General features: G+C 46.7%; 1 protein-coding gene across 1 annotated transcript in view; it reads right to left on the minus strand.

The window, feature by feature from the left end:
• LOC310961097 (arf-GAP with dual PH domain-containing protein 1-like) overlaps positions 1–20,633 on the minus strand; it is a 181,154-nt gene that overhangs the window by 150,547 nt on the left and 9,974 nt on the right. Inside the window, exons 5-8 of the mRNA XM_083933057.1 lie at positions 20,124–20,207; positions 19,849–19,911; positions 19,334–19,405; positions 18,687–18,915 (exon numbers count right to left, since the gene is read on the minus strand). Of these exons, the coding sequence (XP_083789183.1) occupies positions 18,687–18,915; positions 19,334–19,405; positions 19,849–19,911; positions 20,124–20,207 (448 nt within the window). The remainder of the gene's footprint in view (positions 1–18,686; positions 18,916–19,333; positions 19,406–19,848; positions 19,912–20,123; positions 20,208–20,633) is intronic.

A 20,633-nucleotide genomic window follows, 5' to 3' on the forward strand; every position in this document is an offset into this window, starting at 1 on the left:
GACCCCCCGCGGAGGCTCAGAAGCACCTGGAGACCTCAAACCACCTCATATGTGCTCCATGCCTGCCCTTTTATGACATATGTCAAGCTCAAGGCCGTAGCTCTTTCAGAAAGCAAAATGACCTGTCATGGCCCAAGCTTTCGGGATGTTCTCAGATCCGTTAAGGTTCAGACCCTTCTGGTGAGAATAAGTCAAAAGGGGTGAAAATGGTTTCCGGAGCACCTGCAACCTTGACCTTTGACAGCCAAGATCTAATCAGTTTGGCCTTGAGTCCACATGGATATGTGTGCCTCATTTGAATGTATTCCCACGAGAATGGGACAGACCAATGGAAAACCTTCAAACCTAACACCGCAGACAATGGCTGTTGCCAGCAGTGGAACCGACCAGCCATTTAACAGCCAGAATTCAATAGCAGAGGATGGTTTCGGTCCATCGACCTCTGGGTTATGGGCCCAGCACGTTTCCGCTGCACCACTCTGCTGTAAATCTCCCCAGATGGGACTCGAACGCACAAACCCTGTCTTAGGACGCCAGTGACTTACATCCCACAATTCCACAAGTTCAGAGACATAGATAAGGTTCTCGAAGGGATCATGAGAATGGGACAGAAACCAGGTCATGGCGAACTTGACCGTTGACTGCCAAGATCTAATCAGTTTAGCCTTGAGTCCACATGGGTATGTGTGACTAATTTGAAGAAATTTCCTCAAGAATGGAACGACCAATGGAAAACCTGAAAACATAATACCGCAGACAATGGCTGTCGCCAGCAGAGGAAGTGACCAGCCATTTAACAGCCAAAACGGGTTAGCAGCAGCAGTTCAGTAGACATACAGAAGGTTCTTGAGGAGTTCATGAGTGCGAAAGAAACGAGGTCATGGCAACCTTGACCTTTGACAGCCAAGATCTAATCAGTTTGGCCTTGAGTCCACATGGATATGTGTGCCTCATTTGAATGTATTCCCACGAGAATGGGACAGACCAATGGAAAACCTTCAAACCTAACACCGCAGACAATGGCTGTTGCCAGCAGTGGAACCGATCAGCCATTTAACAGCCAGAATTCAATAGCAGAGGATGGTTTCGGTCCATCGACCTCTGGGTTATGGGCCCAGCACGCTTCTGCTGCGCCACTCTGCTGTAAATCTCCCCAGATGGGACTCGAACGCACAAACCCTGGCTTAGGACGCCAGTGCCTTACATCCCACAATTCCACAAGTTCAGAGACATACATAAGGTTCTCGATGGGTTCATGAGAATGGGACAGAAACCAGGTCATGGCGAACTTGACCGTTGACTGCCAAGATCTAATCAGTTTAGCCTTGAGTCCACATGGGTATGTGTGACTAATTTGAAGAAATTTCCTCAAGAATGGAACGACCAATGGAAAACCTGAAAACATAATACCGCAGACAATGGCTGTCGCCAGCAGAGGAAGTGACCAGCCATTTAACAGCCAAAACGGGTTAGCAGCAGCAGTTCAGTAGACATACAGAAGGTTCTTGAGGAGTTCATGAGAGTGCGAAAGAAACGAGGTCATGGCAACCTTGACCTTTGACAGCCAAGATCTAATCAGTTTGGCCTTGAGTCCACATGGATATGTGTGCCTCATTTGAAGGTATTCCCGGAAGAATAATACCGCAGACAATGGCTGTCGCCAACAGAGGAAGTGACCATCCATTTAATAGCCAAAATGGGTTAGCAGCAGCAGTTCAGTAGACATACAGAAGGTTCTTGAGGAGTTCATGAGAGTGCGAAAGAAACGAGGTCATGGCAACCTTGACCTTTGACAGCCAAGATCTAATCAGTTTGGCCTTGAGTCCACATGGATATGTGTGCCTCATTTGAAGGTATTCCCGTAAGAATGGGACAGACCAATGGAAAACCTTCAAACCTAACACCGCAGACAATGGCTGTTGCCAGCAGTGGAACTGACCAGCCATTTAAGAGCCAGAATTCAATAGCAGAGGATGGTTTCGGTCCATCGACCTCTGGGTTATGGGCCCAGCACGCTTCCGCTGCGCCACTCTGCTGTAAATCTCCCCAGATGGGACTCAAATGAACAAACCCTGGCTTAGGACGCCAGTGCCTTACATCCCACAATTCCACAAGTTCAGAGACATACATAAGGTTCTCGAAGGGTTCATGAGAATGGGACAGAAACCAGGTCATGGCGAACTTGACCGTTGACTGCCAAGATCTAATCAGTTTAGCCTTGAGTCCACATGGGTATGTGTGACTAATTTGAAGAAATTTCCTCAAGAATGGAACGACCAATGGAAAAACTGAAAACATAATACCGCAGACAATGGCTGTCGCCAGCAGAGGAAGTGACCAGCCATTTAACAGCCAAAACAGGTTAGCAGCAGCAGTTGCTCAGTAGACCTTGACCTTTGACAGCCAAGATCTAATCAGTTTGGCCTTGAGTCCACATGGATATGTGTGCCTCATTTGAATGTATTCCCACGAGAATGGGACAGACCAATGGAAAACCTTCAAACCTAACACCGCAGACAATGGCTGTTGCCAGCAGTGGAACCGACCAGCCATTTAACAGCCAGAATTCAATAGCAGAGGATGGTTTCGGTCCATCGACCTCTGGGTTATGGGCCCAGCACGTTTCCGCTGCGCCACTCTGCTGTAAATCTCCCCAGATGGGACTCGAACGCACAAACCCTGTCTTAGGACGCCAGTGCCTTACATCCCACAATTCCACAAGTTCAGAGACATACATAAGGTTCTCGAAGGGTTCATGAGAATGGGACAGAAACCAGGTCATGGCGAACTTGACCGTTGACTGCCAAGATCTAATCAGTTTAGCCTTGAGTCCACATGGGTATGTGTGACTAATTTGAAGAAATTTCTTCAAGAATGGAACGACCAATGGAAAACCTGAAAACATAATACCGCAGACAATGGCTGTCGCCAGCAGAGGAAGTGACCAGCCATTTAACAGCCAAAACGGGTTAGCAGCAGCAGTTCAGTAGACATACAGAAGGTTCTTGAGGAGTTCATGAGTGCGAAAGAAACGAGGTCATGGCAACCTTGACCTTTGACAGCCAAGATCTAATCAATTTGGCCTTGAGTCCACATGGATATGTGTGCCTCATTTGAATGTATTCCCACGAGAATGGGACAGACCAATGGAAAACCTTCAAACCTAACACCGCAGACAATGGCTGTTGCCAGCAGTGGAACCGATCAGCCATAATTCAATAGCAGAGGATGGTTTCGGTCCATCGACCTCTGGGTTATGGGCCCAGCACGCTTCCGCTGCCCCACTCTGCTGTAAATCTCCCCAGATGGGACTCGAACGCACAAACCCTGGCTTAGGACGCCAGTGCCTTAGATCCCACAATTCCACAAGTTCAGAGACATACATAAGGTTCTCGAAGGGTTCATGAGAATGGGACAGAAACCAGGTCATGGCGAACTTGACCGTTGACTGCCAAGATCTAATCAGTTTAGCCTTAAGTCCACATGGGTATGTGTGACTAATTTGAAGAAATTTCCTCAAGAATGGAACGACCAATGGAAAACCTGAAAACATAATACCGCAGACAATGGCTGTCGCCAGCAGAGGAAGTGACCAGCCATTTAACAGCCAAAACGGGTTAGCAGCAGCAGTTCAGTAGACATACAGAAGGTTCTTGAGGAGTTCATGAGTGCGAAAGAAACGAGGTCATGGCAACCTTGACCTTTGACAGCCAAGATCTAATCAGTTTGGCCTTAAGTCCACATGGATATGTGTGCCTCATTTGAAGGTATTCCCTTAAGAATGGGACAGACCAATGGAAAACCTTCAAACCTAACACCGTAGACAATGGCTGTTGCCAGCAGTGGAACTGACCAGCCATTTAACAGCCAGAATTCAATAGCAGAGGATGGTTTCGGTCCATCGACCTCTGGGTTATGGGCCCAGCACGCTTCCGCTGCGCCACTCTGCTGTAAATATCCCCAGATGGGACTCGAATGCAGAAACCCTGGCTTAGGACGCCAGTGCCTTACATCCCACAATTCCACAAGTTCAGAGACATACATAAGGTTCTCGAAGGGTTCATGAGAATGGGACAGAAACCAGGTCATGGCGAACTTGACCGTTGACTGCCAAGATCTAATCAGTTTAGCCTTGAGTCCACATGGGTATGTGTGACTAATTTGAAGAAATTTCCTCAAGAATGGAACGACCAATGGAAAACCTGAAAACATAATACCGCAGACAATGGCTGTCGCCAGCAGAGGAAGTGACCAGCCATTTAACAGCCAAAACGGGTTAGCAGCAGCGGTTCAGTAGACATACAGAAGGTTCTTGAGGAGTTCATGAGAGTGCGAAAGAAACGAGGTCATGGCAACCTTGACCTTTGACAGCCAAGATCTAATCAGTTTGGCCTTGAGTCCACATGGATATGTGTGCCTCATTTGAAGGTATTCCCGTAAGAATGGGACAGACCAATGGAAAACCTTCAAACCTAACACCGCAGACAATGGCTGTTGCCAGCAGTGGAACTGACCAGCCATTTAACAGCCAGAATTAAATAGCAGAGGATGGATTCGGTCCATCGACCTCTGGGTTATGGGCCCAGCACGCTTCCGCTGCGCCACTCTGCTGTAAATCTCCACAGATGGGACTCGAACGCACAAACCCTGGCTTAGGACGCCAGTGCCTTACATCCCACAATTCCACAAGTTCAGAGACATACATAAGGTTCTCGAAGGGTTCATGAGAATGGGACAGAAACCAGGTCATGGCGAACTTGACCGTTGAATGCCAAGATCTAATCAGTTTAGCCTTGAGTCAACATGGGTATGTGTGACTAATTTGAAGAAATTTCCTCAAGAATGGAACGACCAATGGAAAAACTGAAAACATAATACCGCAGACAATGGCTGTAGCCAGCAGAGGAAGTGACCAGCCATTTAACAGCCAAAACGGGTTAGCAGCAGCAGTTCAGTAGACCTTGACCTTTGACAGCCAAGATCTAATCAGTTTGGCCTTGAGTCAACATGGATACGTGTGCCTAATTTGAATGTATTCCCACGAGAATGGGACAGAACAATGGAAAACCTTCAAACCTAACACCGCAGACAATGGCTGTTGCCAGCATTGTAACTGACCAGCCATTTAACCATCCTCTGCTATTTAATTCTGGCTGTTAAATGGCTGGTCAGTTCCACTGCTGGCAACAGCCATTTAACAGCCAGTATTAAATAGCAGAGGATGGTTTCGGTCCATCGACCTCTGGGTTATGGGCCGAGCACGCTTCCGCTGCGCCACTCTGCTGTTAATCTCCCCAGATGGGACTCGAACGCAGAAACCCTGGCTTAGGACGCCAGTGCCTTACATCCCACAATTCCACAAGTTCAGAGACATACATAAGGTTCTCGAAGGGTTCATGAGAATGGGACAGAAACCAGGTCATGGCAACCTTGACCTTTGACAGCCAAGATCTAATCAGTTTGGCCTTGAGTCCACATGGATATGTGTGCCTCATTTGAAGGTATTCCCGTAAGAATGGGACAGACCAATGGAAAACCTTCAAACCTAACACCGCAGACAATGGCTGTTGCCAGCAGTGGAACTGACCAGCCATTTAACAGCCAGAATTAAATAGCAGAGGATGGATTCGGTCCATCGACCTCTGGATTATGGGCCCAGCACGCTTCCGCTGCGCCACTCTGCTGTAAATCTCCACAGATGGGACTCGAACGCACAAACCCTGGCTTAGGACGCCAGTGCCTTACATCCCACAATTCCACAAGTTCAGAGACATACATAAGGTTCTCGAAGGGTTCATGAGAATGGGACAGAAACCAGGTCATGGCGAACTTGACCGTTGACTGCCAAGATCTAATCAGTTTAGCCTTGAGTCAACATGGGTATGTGTGACTAATTTGAAGAAATTTCCTCAAGAATGGAACGACCAATGGAAATCCTGAAAACATAATACCGCAGACAATGGCTGTAGCCAGCAGAGGAAGTGACCAGCCATTTAACAGCCAAAACAGGTTAGCAGCAGCAGTTCAGTAGACCTTGACCTTTGACAGCCAAGATCTAATCAGTTTGGCCTTGAGTCAACATGGATACGTGTGCCTCATTTGAATGTATTCCCACGATAATTGGACAGACCAATGGAAAACCTTCAAACCTAACACCGCAGACAATGGCTGTTGCCAGCATTGTAACTGACCAGCCATTTAACCATCCTCTGCTGTTTAATTCTGGCTGTTAAATGGCTGGTCAGTTCCACTGCTGGCAACAGCCATTTAACAGCCAGAATTAAATAGCAGAGGATGGTTTCGGTCCATCGACCTCTGGGTTATGGGCCCAGCACGCTTCCGCTGCGCCACTCTGCTGTTAATCTCCCCAGATGGGACTCGAACGCAGAAACCCTGGCTTAGGACGCCAGTGCCTTACATCCCACAATTCCACAAGTTCAGAGACATACATAAGGTTCTCGAAGGGTTCATGAGAATGGGACAGAAACCAGGTCATGGCGAACTTGACCGTTGACTGCCAAGATCTAATCAGTTTAGCCTTGAGTCCACATGGGTATGTGTGACTAATTTGAAGAAATTTCCTCAAGAATGGAACGACCAATGGAAAACCTGAAAACATAATACCGCAGACAATGGCTGTCGCCAGCAGAGGAAGTGACCAGCCATTTAACAGCCAAAACGGGTTAGCAGCAGCAGTTCAGTAGACCTTGACCTTTGACAGCCAAGATCTAATCAGTTTGGCCTTGAGTCAACATGGATACGTGTGCCTCATTTGAATGTATTCCCACGAGAATGGGACAGACCAATGGAAAACCTTCAAACCTAACACCGCAGACAATGGCTGTTGCCAGCATTGTAACTGACCAGCCATTTAACCATCCTCTGCTATTTAATTCTGGCTGTTAAATGGCTGGTCAGTTCCACTGCTGGCAACAGCCATTTAACAGCCAGAATTAAATAGCAGAGGATGGTTTCGGTCCATCGACCTCTGGGTTATGGGCCCAGCACGCTTCCGCTGCGCCACTCTGCTATAAATCTACCCAGATGGGACTCAAACCGACAATCCCTGGCCAACAAAATCGAAGTACTGCCAATGAACCAGGGTAAACAAGTATTGCCATTGGGGACTTATTTTTCGTATTTCCCGCTAATGGGGTCACATGATGCCCATCCAAAAGTATTGCCAAATGACACTTTCTGTGACCCCCTCCCTTTCTAGCCACTTATCTCCCAAACGCAGTGAGATGCGGGGCTGAAATTCACACTGCAGACTCCTGGGTAACTGAGGACCTCGGCGTATTAATCTCAGCTTCCTCCTCTTAAGCATCTCTGAGTTATAGTGTAAAATATACTGGGGCTGTGCTGAAACAAGGGAGTAGGGAGCTGTAACTCTGATATGTTTTCCCCCAGGTCTTGATGAACATATCCTGTGAATTTCAGCCTCACAGCCCACTGTCAATACCTTCAATTGACCCCTAATTGGTCAAAAGGAGTGGAGGAGGGAGCTGTAACTTTAATGGCACATGCATATGGTCTTTCTGAATACAGGCTGTGAGTTTTAGCCTCACAGCTTACTGTCTTCTGCTCAAAGGGCCTCTTAAGGCTCAAAAGGTCGGATTTGGGGCCTAACGCGACGTGTTGCCATTGGGCCAAGGTGTGTACAATGGCCACACGTTTGAATTGACAGTTGTATAGTCAGTATAGATAGTTGTAACAATTTCAGTTATGAACTGAATTAAGACTCCAAAATCATACCAGAGTATCAGCTGGAGCTCAGGAGTAGCCTGGCGTTGACGGCGTTTCACCAGGACATTGCTAACTAGGCCAGATGCAACCTGGCTAGGAAGGAAAAGAGTTGGAGATTCAACGCTCTAGGTACACATATATGGCTGTGAGTTGAGTAACCAGTCCAAGTTTCACATCATTATGAGCTTCTAGGGCTGAGATATGACAATGTGAAAATCCATTTTTTTGGGGGCTTTGGCGACCCCCCGCGGAGGCTCAGAAGCACCTGGAGACCTCAAACCACCTCATATGTGCTCCATGCCTGCCCTTTTATGACATATGTCAAGCTCAAGGCCGTAGCTCTTTCAGAAAGCAAAATGACCTGTCATGGCCCAAGCTTTCGGGATGTTCTCAGATCCGTTAAGGTTCAGACCCTTCTGGTGAGAATAAGTCAAAAGGGGTGAAAATGGTTTCCGGAGCACCTGCAACCTTGACCTTTGACAGCCAAGATCTAATCAGTTTGGCCTTGAGTCCACATGGATATGTGTGCCTCATTTGAATGTATTCCCACGAGAATGGGACAGACCAATGGAAAACCTTCAAACCTAACACCGCAGACAATGGCTGTTGCCAGCAGTGGAACCGACCAGCCATTTAACAGCCAGAATTCAATAGCAGAGGATGGTTTCGGTCCATCGACCTCTGGGTTATGGGCCCAGCACGTTTCCGCTGCACCACTCTGCTGTAAATCTCCCCAGATGGGACTCGAACGCACAAACCCTGTCTTAGGACGCCAGTGACTTACATCCCACAATTCCACAAGTTCAGAGACATAGATAAGGTTCTCGAAGGGATCATGAGAATGGGACAGAAACCAGGTCATGGCGAACTTGACCGTTGACTGCCAAGATCTAATCAGTTTAGCCTTGAGTCCACATGGGTATGTGTGACTAATTTGAAGAAATTTCCTCAAGAATGGAACGACCAATGGAAAACCTGAAAACATAATACCGCAGACAATGGCTGTCGCCAGCAGAGGAAGTGACCAGCCATTTAACAGCCAAAACGGGTTAGCAGCAGCAGTTCAGTAGACATACAGAAGGTTCTTGAGGAGTTCATGAGTGCGAAAGAAACGAGGTCATGGCAACCTTGACCTTTGACAGCCAAGATCTAATCAGTTTGGCCTTGAGTCCACATGGATATGTGTGCCTCATTTGAATGTATTCCCACGAGAATGGGACAGACCAATGGAAAACCTTCAAACCTAACACCGCAGACAATGGCTGTTGCCAGCAGTGGAACCGATCAGCCATTTAACAGCCAGAATTCAATAGCAGAGGATGGTTTCGGTCCATCGACCTCTGGGTTATGGGCCCAGCACGCTTCTGCTGCGCCACTCTGCTGTAAATCTCCCCAGATGGGACTCGAACGCACAAACCCTGGCTTAGGACGCCAGTGCCTTACATCCCACAATTCCACAAGTTCAGAGACATACATAAGGTTCTCGATGGGTTCATGAGAATGGGACAGAAACCAGGTCATGGCGAACTTGACCGTTGACTGCCAAGATCTAATCAGTTTAGCCTTGAGTCCACATGGGTATGTGTGACTAATTTGAAGAAATTTCCTCAAGAATGGAACGACCAATGGAAAACCTGAAAACATAATACCGCAGACAATGGCTGTCGCCAGCAGAGGAAGTGACCAGCCATTTAACAGCCAAAACGGGTTAGCAGCAGCAGTTCAGTAGACATACAGAAGGTTCTTGAGGAGTTCATGAGAGTGCGAAAGAAACGAGGTCATGGCAACCTTGACCTTTGACAGCCAAGATCTAATCAGTTTGGCCTTGAGTCCACATGGATATGTGTGCCTCATTTGAAGGTATTCCCGGAAGAATAATACCGCAGACAATGGCTGTCGCCAACAGAGGAAGTGACCATCCATTTAATAGCCAAAATGGGTTAGCAGCAGCAGTTCAGTAGACATACAGAAGGTTCTTGAGGAGTTCATGAGAGTGCGAAAGAAACGAGGTCATGGCAACCTTGACCTTTGACAGCCAAGATCTAATCAGTTTGGCCTTGAGTCCACATGGATATGTGTGCCTCATTTGAAGGTATTCCCGTAAGAATGGGACAGACCAATGGAAAACCTTCAAACCTAACACCGCAGACAATGGCTGTTGCCAGCAGTGGAACTGACCAGCCATTTAAGAGCCAGAATTCAATAGCAGAGGATGGTTTCGGTCCATCGACCTCTGGGTTATGGGCCCAGCACGCTTCCGCTGCGCCACTCTGCTGTAAATCTCCCCAGATGGGACTCAAATGAACAAACCCTGGCTTAGGACGCCAGTGCCTTACATCCCACAATTCCACAAGTTCAGAGACATACATAAGGTTCTCGAAGGGTTCATGAGAATGGGACAGAAACCAGGTCATGGCGAACTTGACCGTTGACTGCCAAGATCTAATCAGTTTAGCCTTGAGTCCACATGGGTATGTGTGACTAATTTGAAGAAATTTCCTCAAGAATGGAACGACCAATGGAAAAACTGAAAACATAATACCGCAGACAATGGCTGTCGCCAGCAGAGGAAGTGACCAGCCATTTAACAGCCAAAACAGGTTAGCAGCAGCAGTTGCTCAGTAGACCTTGACCTTTGACAGCCAAGATCTAATCAGTTTGGCCTTGAGTCCACATGGATATGTGTGCCTCATTTGAATGTATTCCCACGAGAATGGGACAGACCAATGGAAAACCTTCAAACCTAACACCGCAGACAATGGCTGTTGCCAGCAGTGGAACCGACCAGCCATTTAACAGCCAGAATTCAATAGCAGAGGATGGTTTCGGTCCATCGACCTCTGGGTTATGGGCCCAGCACGTTTCCGCTGCGCCACTCTGCTGTAAATCTCCACAGATGGGACTCGAACGCACAAACCCTGTCTTAGGACGCCAGTGCCTTACATCCCACAATTCCACAAGTTCAGAGACATACATAAGGTTCTCGAAGGGTTCATGAGAATGGGACAGAAACCAGGTCATGGCGAACTTGACCGTTGACTGCCAAGATCTAATCAGTTTAGCCTTGAGTCCACATGGGTATGTGTGACTAATTTGAAGAAATTTCTTCAAGAATGGAACGACCAATGGAAAACCTGAAAACATAATACCGCAGACAATGGCTGTCGCCAGCAGAGGAAGTGACCAGCCATTTAACAGCCAAAACGGGTTAGCAGCAGCAGTTCAGTAGACATACAGAAGGTTCTTGAGGAGTTCATGAGTGCGAAAGAAACGAGGTCATGGCAACCTTGACCTTTGACAGCCAAGATCTAATCAATTTGGCCTTGAGTCCACATGGATATGTGTGCCTCATTTGAATGTATTCCCACGAGAATGGGACAGACCAATGGAAAACCTTCAAACCTAACACCGCAGACAATGGCTGTTGCCAGCAGTGGAACCGATCAGCCATAATTCAATAGCAGAGGATGGTTTCGGTCCATCGACCTCTGGGTTATGGGCCCAGCACGCTTCCGCTGCCCCACTCTGCTGTAAATCTCCCCAGATGGGACTCGAACGCACAAACCCTGGCTTAGGACGCCAGTGCCTTAGATCCCACAATTCCACAAGTTCAGAGACATACATAAGGTTCTCGAAGGGTTCATGAGAATGGGACAGAAACCAGGTCATGGCGAACTTGACCGTTGACTGCCAAGATCTAATCAGTTTAGCCTTAAGTCCACATGGGTATGTGTGACTAATTTGAAGAAATTTCCTCAAGAATGGAACGACCAATGGAAAACCTGAAAACATAATACCGCAGACAATGGCTGTCGCCAGCAGAGGAAGTGACCAGCCATTTAACAGCCAAAACGGGTTAGCAGCAGCAGTTCAGTAGACATACAGAAGGTTCTTGAGGAGTTCATGAGTGCGAAAGAAACGAGGTCATGGCAACCTTGACCTTTGACAGCCAAGATCTAATCAGTTTGGCCTTGAGTCCACATGGATATGTGTGCCTCATTTGAATGTATTCCCACGAGAATGGGACAGACCAATGGAAAACCTTCAAACCTAACACCGCAGACAATGGCTGTTGCCAGCAGTGGAACCGATCAGCCATTTAACAGCCAGAATTCAATAGCAGAGGATGGTTTCGGTCCATCGACCTCTGGGTTATGGGCCCAGCACGCTTCTGCTGCGCCACTCTGCTGTAAATCTCCCCAGATGGGACTCGAACGCACAAACCCTGGCTTAGGACGCCAGTGCCTTACATCCCACAATTCCACAAGTTCAGAGACATACATAAGGTTCTCGATGGGTTCATGAGAATGGGACAGAAACCAGGTCATGGCGAACTTGACCGTTGACTGCCAAGATCTAATCAGTTTAGCCTTGAGTCCACATGGGTATGTGTGACTAATTTGAAGAAATTTCCTCAAGAATGGAACGACCAATGGAAAACCTGAAAACATAATACCGCAGACAATGGCTGTCGCCAGCAGAGGAAGTGACCAGCCATTTAACAGCCAAAACGGGTTAGCAGCAGCAGTTCAGTAGACATACAGAAGGTTCTTGAGGAGTTCATGAGAGTGCGAAAGAAACGAGGTCATGGCAACCTTGACCTTTGACAGCCAAGATCTAATCAGTTTGGCCTTGAGTCCACATGGATATGTGTGCCTCATTTGAAGGTATTCCCGGAAGAATAATACCGCAGACAATGGCTGTCGCCAACAGAGGAAGTGACCATCCATTTAATAGCCAAAATGGGTTAGCAGCAGCAGTTCAGTAGACATACAGAAGGTTCTTGAGGAGTTCATGAGAGTGCGAAAGAAACGAGGTCATGGCAACCTTGACCTTTGACAGCCAAGATCTAATCAGTTTGGCCTTGAGTCCACATGGATATGTGTGCCTCATTTGAAGGTATTCCCGTAAGAATGGGACAGACCAATGGAAAACCTTCAAACCTAACACCGCAGACAATGGCTGTTGCCAGCAGTGGAACTGACCAGCCATTTAAGAGCCAGAATTCAATAGCAGAGGATGGTTTCGGTCCATCGACCTCTGGGTTATGGGCCCAGCACGCTTCCGCTGCGCCACTCTGCTGTAAATCTCCCCAGATGGGACTCAAATGAACAAACCCTGGCTTAGGACGCCAGTGCCTTACATCCCACAATTCCACAAGTTCAGAGACATACATAAGGTTCTCGAAGGGTTCATGAGAATGGGACAGAAACCAGGTCATGGCGAACTTGACCGTTGACTGCCAAGATCTAATCAGTTTAGCCTTGAGTCCACATGGGTATGTGTGACTAATTTGAAGAAATTTCCTCAAGAATGGAACGACCAATGGAAAAACTGAAAACATAATACCGCAGACAATGGCTGTCGCCAGCAGAGGAAGTGACCAGCCATTTAACAGCCAAAACAGGTTAGCAGCAGCAGTTGCTCAGTAGACCTTGACCTTTGACAGCCAAGATCTAATCAGTTTGGCCTTGAGTCCACATGGATATGTGTGCCTCATTTGAATGTATTCCCACGAGAATGGGACAGACCAATGGAAAACCTTCAAACCTAACACCGCAGACAATGGCTGTTGCCAGCAGTGGAACCGACCAGCCATTTAACAGCCAGAATTCAATAGCAGAGGATGGTTTCGGTCCATCGACCTCTGGGTTATGGGCCCAGCACGTTTCCGCTGCGCCACTCTGCTGTAAATCTCCACAGATGGGACTCGAACGCACAAACCCTGTCTTAGGACGCCAGTGCCTTACATCCCACAATTCCACAAGTTCAGAGACATACATAAGGTTCTCGAAGGGTTCATGAGAATGGGACAGAAACCAGGTCATGGCGAACTTGACCGTTGACTGCCAAGATCTAATCAGTTTAGCCTTGAGTCCACATGGGTATGTGTGACTAATTTGAAGAAATTTCTTCAAGAATGGAACGACCAATGGAAAACCTGAAAACATAATACCGCAGACAATGGCTGTCGCCAGCAGAGGAAGTGACCAGCCATTTAACAGCCAAAACGGGTTAGCAGCAGCAGTTCAGTAGACATACAGAAGGTTCTTGAGGAGTTCATGAGTGCGAAAGAAACGAGGTCATGGCAACCTTGACCTTTGACAGCCAAGATCTAATCAATTTGGCCTTGAGTCCACATGGATATGTGTGCCTCATTTGAATGTATTCCCACGAGAATGGGACAGACCAATGGAAAACCTTCAAACCTAACACCGCAGACAATGGCTGTTGCCAGCAGTGGAACCGATCAGCCATAATTCAATAGCAGAGGATGGTTTCGGTCCATCGACCTCTGGGTTATGGGCCCAGCACGCTTCCGCTGCCCCACTCTGCTGTAAATCTCCCCAGATGGGACTCGAACGCACAAACCCTGGCTTAGGACGCCAGTGCCTTAGATCCCACAATTCCACAAGTTCAGAGACATACATAAGGTTCTCGAAGGGTTCATGAGAATGGGACAGAAACCAGGTCATGGCGAACTTGACCGTTGACTGCCAAGATCTAATCAGTTTAGCCTTAAGTCCACATGGGTATGTGTGACTAATTTGAAGAAATTTCCTCAAGAATGGAACGACCAATGGAAAACCTGAAAACATAATACCGCAGACAATGGCTGTCGCCAGCAGAGGAAGTGACCAGCCATTTAACAGCCAAAACGGGTTAGCAGCAGCAGTTCAGTAGACATACAGAAGGTTCTTGAGGAGTTCATGAGTGCGAAAGAAACGAGGTCATGGCAACCTTGACCTTTGACAGCCAAGATCTAATCAGTTTGGCCTTAAGTCCACATGGATATGTGTGCCTCATTTGAAGGTATTCCCTTAAGAATGGGACAGACCAATGGAAAACCTTCAAACCTAACACCGTAGACAATGGCTGTTGCCAGCAGTGGAACTGACCAGCCATTTAACAGCCAGAATTCAATAGCAGAGGATGGTTTCGGTCCATCGACCTCTGGGTTATGGGCCCAGCACGCTTCCGCTGCGCCACTCTGCTGTAAATATCCCCAGATGGGACTCGAATGCAGAAACCCTGGCTTAGGACGCCAGTGCCTTACATCCCACAATTCCACAAGTTCAGAGACATACATAAGGTTCTCGAAGGGTTCATGAGAATGGGACAGAAACCAGGTCATGGCGAACTTGACCGTTGACTGCCAAGATCTAATCAGTTTAGCCTTGAGTCCACATGGGTATGTGTGACTAATTTGAAGAAATTTCCTCAAGAATGGAACGACCAATGGAAAACCTGAAAACATAATACCGCAGACAATGGCTGTCGCCAGCAGAGGAAGTGACCAGCCATTTAACAGCCAAAACGGGTTAGCAGCAGCAGTTCAGTAGACATACAGAAGGTTCTTGAGGAGTTAATGAGAGTGCGAAAGAAACGAGGTCATGGCAACCTTGACCTTTGACAGCCAAGATCTAATCAGTTTGGCCTTGAGTCCACATGGATATGTGTGCCTCATTTGAAGGTATTCCCGTAAGAATGGGACAGACCAATGGAAAACCTTCAAACCTAACACCGCAGACAATGGCTGTTGCCAGCAGTGGAACTGACCAGCCATTTAACAGCCAGAATTAAATAGCAGAGGATGGATTCGGTCCATCGACCTCTGGGTTATGGGCCCAGCACGCTTCCGCTGCGCCACTCTGCTGTAAATCTCCACAGATGGGACTCGAATGCAGAAACCCTGGCTTAGGACGCCAGTGCCTTACATCCCACAATTCCACAAGTTCAGAGACATACATAAGGTTCTCGAAGGGTTCATGAGAATGGGACAGAAACCAGGTCATGGCGAACTTGACCGTTGACTGCCAAGATCTAATCAGTTTAGCCTTGAGTCCACATGGGTATGTGTGACTAATTTGAAGAAATTTCCTCAAGAATGGAACGACCAATGGAAAACCTGAAAACATAATACCGCAGACAATGGCTGTCGCCAGCAGAGGAAGTGACCAGCCATTTAACAGCCAAAACGGGTTAGCAGCAGCAGTTCAGTAGACCTTGACCTTTGACAGCCAAGATCTAATCAGTTTGGCCTTGAGTCAACATGGATACGTGTGCCTCATTTGAATGTATTCCCACGAGAATGGGACAGACCAATGGAAAACCTTCAAACCTAACACCGCAGACAATGGCTGTTGCCAGCATTGTAACTGACCAGCCATTTAACCATCCTCTGCTATTTAATTCTGGCTGTTAAATGGCTGGTCAGTTCCACTGCTGGCAACAGCCATTTAACAGCCAGAATTAAATAGCAGAGGATGGTTTCGGTCCATCGACCTCTGGGTTATGGGCCCAGCACGCTTCCGCTGCGCCACTCTGCTATAAATCTACCCAGATGGGACTCAAACGCACAAACCCTGGCTTAGGACGCCAGTGCCTTACATCCCACAATTCCACAAGTTCAGAGACATACATAAGGTTCTCGAAGGGTTCATGCGAATGGGACAGAAACCAGGTCATGGCGAACTTGACCGTTGATTGCCAAGATCTAATCAGTTTAGCCTTGAGTCCACATGGGTATGTGTGACTAATTTGAAGAAATTTCCTCAAGAATGGAACGACCAATGGAAAACCTGAAAACATAATACCGCAGACAATGGCTGTCGCCAGCAGAGGAAGTGACCAGCCATTTAACAGCCAAAACGGGTTAGCAGCAGTTCAGTAGACATAAAGAAGGTTCTTGAGGAGTTCGAAAGAAACGAGGTCATGGCAACCTTGACCTTTGACAGCCAAGATCTAATCAGTTTGGCCTTGAGTCCACATGGATATGTGTGCCTCATTTGAAGGTATTCCCGCAAGAATGGGACAGACCAATGGAAAACCTTCAAACCTAACACCGCAGACAATGGCTGTTGCCAGCAGTTGAACTGACCAGCCATTTAACAGCCAGAATTAAATAGCAGAGGTTGGTTTCGGTCCATCGGCGCTTCTGGTGCGCCACTCTGCTGTAAATCACCCCAGATGGGACTCGAACCCACAATCCCTGGCTTAGGAGGCCAGTGCCTTGTCCATTAGGCCACTGGGGCTTTACATGCCACATTGTCACACGTTCCGTAGAGATACGGCAGGTTCCACTATAAAAGAACAATGTGGGAAGCACAATATGCTGCTTTAAAAGAGGTAACAATAGCCCCTGATAACGCTGTAGCAGTATCAGAGACAAAAAAAGAGTGAAACAAGAAGAGAAGGGGGAGACACGTGAAGGACCAGTAAAGCTCTGACAGAAGAGAGAACTAGAGATCAGTAGAATTATTCCCTTCTAGTCGTATTTCTCCACCAACCAGTCAAGTTGCAGTTTACACCTATGACCTTGACCTCTGACCTCCAAGATCTAATCAGTTTAGCCTTGAGTCCACATGCGTATGTGTGCCTAATTTGAAGAAACTCCCTCAAGAATGGAACATCTCATCTCATCTCATCTTCAACCGCTTATCTGAGGTCTGGTCGCGGGGGCAGCAGCTTTAGCAGGGGACCCCAAACGTCCCTTTCCCGGGCACCATTAACCAGCTCTAACTGGGGGATCCCGAGGCCTTCCCAGGCCAGTGTGGAGATATAATCTCTCCACCTAGTCCTGGATCTTCCCTAAGGCCTCCTCCCAGCTGGACGTGCCTGGAAAACCTCCCTAGGGAGGCGCCCAGGGGGCATCCTTACAAGATGCCCGAACCACCTCAACTGGCTCCTTTCAATGCAAAGGAGCAGCGGCTCTACTCCGAGTTCCTCTTAGATGGCTGAACTTCTCACCCTATCCTTAAGGGAGACTCCAGCCATCCTCCTGAGAAAACCCATTTCGGCCGCTTGTACTCGCAACCTCGTTGTTTCGACCAGTGGAAAACCTGAAAACATAATACCGCAGAGGAAGTGACCAGCCATTTAACAGCCAAAATGGGTTAGCAGCAGCAGTTCAGTAGACATACAGAAGGTTCTTGAGGAGTTCATGAGAATGGGACAGAAACGAGGTCATGGTGACCTTGACCTTTGAACAACCAGAATTAAATAGCAGAGGATGGTTTTGGTCCATCGACCTCTGGGTTATGGGCTCAGCGAGCTTCTGCTGCGCCACTCTGCTGTAAATCGCCAGAGATGGTACTCGAACCCACAATCCCTGGCTTCAGAGGCCAGTGCCTTATCCATTATAAAAGAACAATGTGCTGCTTTAAAAGAAGTAACAATAGCCCCTGATAACGCTGTAGCAGTATCAGAGACAAAAAAGAATGAAACAGAAAGAGAAGGGGGAGACACGTGAAGGCCCAGTAAAGCTGACAGAAGAGAGAACCAAAGACCTGTAGAATTATGCCTTTCCAGTGGTATTTTTCCACCAAACAGTCAAGTTGCAGTTTACACCTATGACAAAAGGCCATGGCGTAATAGCCAATAGTTGTCGCTAGCAGAGAACACTCGCTTAACAGTAAAAATCTCTTCGTATTTTTACACCAACCAGTCAAGTTGCAGTTAACATATAGGTCTGTCCAGACTTACATGATAAATGTACCTAAGTCCAAGTAGATAATCATATAAAAAACAGAAAACTGTTGAAACCAAGTTCTGATGACGGAAGTACTTATGCTGCCATGCTTACAGTTGCTTGTTTTTTTAATGGCGGTATTTTTCTTTGCTCATAAAGTAATTGTTGTTTGACTTTGTCAAAGTCACAAATGTTTCAGTTTAATTTATCCAGTGCTGTAGTGGATGCCAATTCATCTTAGCATTCCGTAAACCCCAAGATTATGCTTCATGTGTGTTATTTGGTTTGTGCGTTACAAAATACAAATGAAATCCTCTCTCAAAAACATTTCTCCAAAGTGCAACTAGAAGCAAACCACCACAAGGTACCTTTAAAAATAGAAAGATAATTATCAAAAATAAAAGAGGAAAAAGTGTTTCCTTACTGCAAATGAATAATTTCTGATTTCAAATGTTTAAATGATCCACACCTGCATATTCCTGCGGCCTCATTGGGCGATTGATGACCCTCTGGAAAGCAGATATCCAATCCCGTTGCTCTGCCTCGGTCTCACAGGCAAACAGGAACTTCCTGTCTGGTGTAACAATAGTGATGCCGTGGTTCCAGTGGTAGCCTTGTGTTGAAGAGGGCAAGCCTGAAAGGACAGTGTAGCTGTTCTCCTTACTGCCGATAAACACCTCACCACGAGCGTAGGCATCCTGGGAGACAGACAGAGAGAGAGAGAGAGAGAGAGAGCAAGTCCTGTGAACAACCTTAAGTCCTTTTCCATATGAACTCCAGACAATGTCCAGGGAGTCAGGTGCGCATGCAGGACATAAGTTCTTGAATCTTGTTGTCTCTCCAGTTAGACATTTTTGTTGTAGCCACACAACAGAAACATCATCAACACACACTCGTTCGTTGTAAATTGTGTTCAACTGGAAATTACACTGACTTTGTACTTGAAGCTGGCAGGGTGAACTCTGTTTGATGTCCGATCCAACTATTTCAGAAATGTGCGTTCTCACATATAGCTCCTCCAGGTGATGTCTAGATCATTTCAGGTTTGCAGTGCATGTGTGACAGTTATCAGTCAGAACAAAAGGAAAAATAATGGAGATGCGGGCTTCTTCTTACCAGGGGGTCTTTGAAATACATGAGTCTCCTGTCATCCATAGTAAACCACCTCTTCTTGAAGCCCTCGGTGTGCTGTAGCAGAGCAAGAGAGACAATTGTATTTTTCAGAGAGAAAAGAAAAGGGAACTTGCCATAAGAGGTCTACAGGGTGTAAACAAACTGTAGCCATACCTTTTTATCAGGCTAGGTGAGAATTAAATGTAAGAATGTCTTGGCCATTAAAATGAGCATACAATGAGCATGCTTGACTTGAATGACAAATCCCCGACCTTTGCATTTGTTCTCCTTTTTAGGCCTCAACTACTCAAATTAATTCAAAATAAAATTTCTGCAAAACAAGCCAGTAGACATTGGTTTATTGAGTATTTAAGGCAAAAAAGTTGCAAAAACCATTATAAAAACATGATCTGTAGACACTGTAACAGTGGAATTGAGGTGGAGTAACATTATTATTCCTGATTTCACTTTGGAGATGCAGTAAGATCCAGTGAGCACTGTATAACCATAACACAAACCTTTGGACCTGTTTTCTCCATGAAGCCTTCCTTCATGAAGTTTCGGGTCAGTTTGGGTACCAGCTGAAGGAGAAAAGACAAAAGCGAATCATATGAAATAAGAGCATACATAAGCATATTGCATGTTAGTCATCTGTCGTACAGCAACTGAATTATTCATAATGTTCCGTGGTGTTTCATACTTGGTTTAGGTATGCCACAGGATCAGACACCTTAAACAATTATTTTCTTACCAACAAGCTCCAGAACAGCATGTTGAGTGATTAAATCCTCACCTCCTCGTCACTCGCTCCAGGGTAGGCCACCTGTAGGTAGTGGAACCTTGCCGCTCTTATAGCGTTGAACCAGTCGACCATCTCCTGTAAAAAACAAACACCCGCAGTGGCAACTTGTCCTGCTGGAATTTGCGTGGTATCTAGTCACAGTCTGCATTTTGGGCTTTGGGCTCAGAGTGAGTAATGCAGTTATTTTATGCTGCAGTGCTGACAATTGTGAGTGACGGTCACACTGAATGAACCCAACAAACTCTTTCTGTCACAGTCTTCAGTAACTCTGCTCAGCCAGCAGAGGGGGCAGCACTATTTCTGTCTCAGGCTCTACTGAATAGCTATTAATATCTGTCTGTGTTTTTTCTTTAATCTTCTCCTTTTTTATTAAGATTCTCTCTATTTCTTTAGAGGGCACACAAATGCACATACATATATACACATAGAGGTTCAATATCACAAGTTTAACGGTTAATAAAATAGACTAAATCTACTCAAAATATGAAACTATCATATCAA

Source organism: Echiichthys vipera (genome assembly GCF_963691815.1).
Source record: "Echiichthys vipera genome assembly, chromosome: 18".
Taxonomy (NCBI): Eukaryota; Metazoa; Chordata; class Actinopteri; order Perciformes; family Trachinidae; genus Echiichthys; species Echiichthys vipera.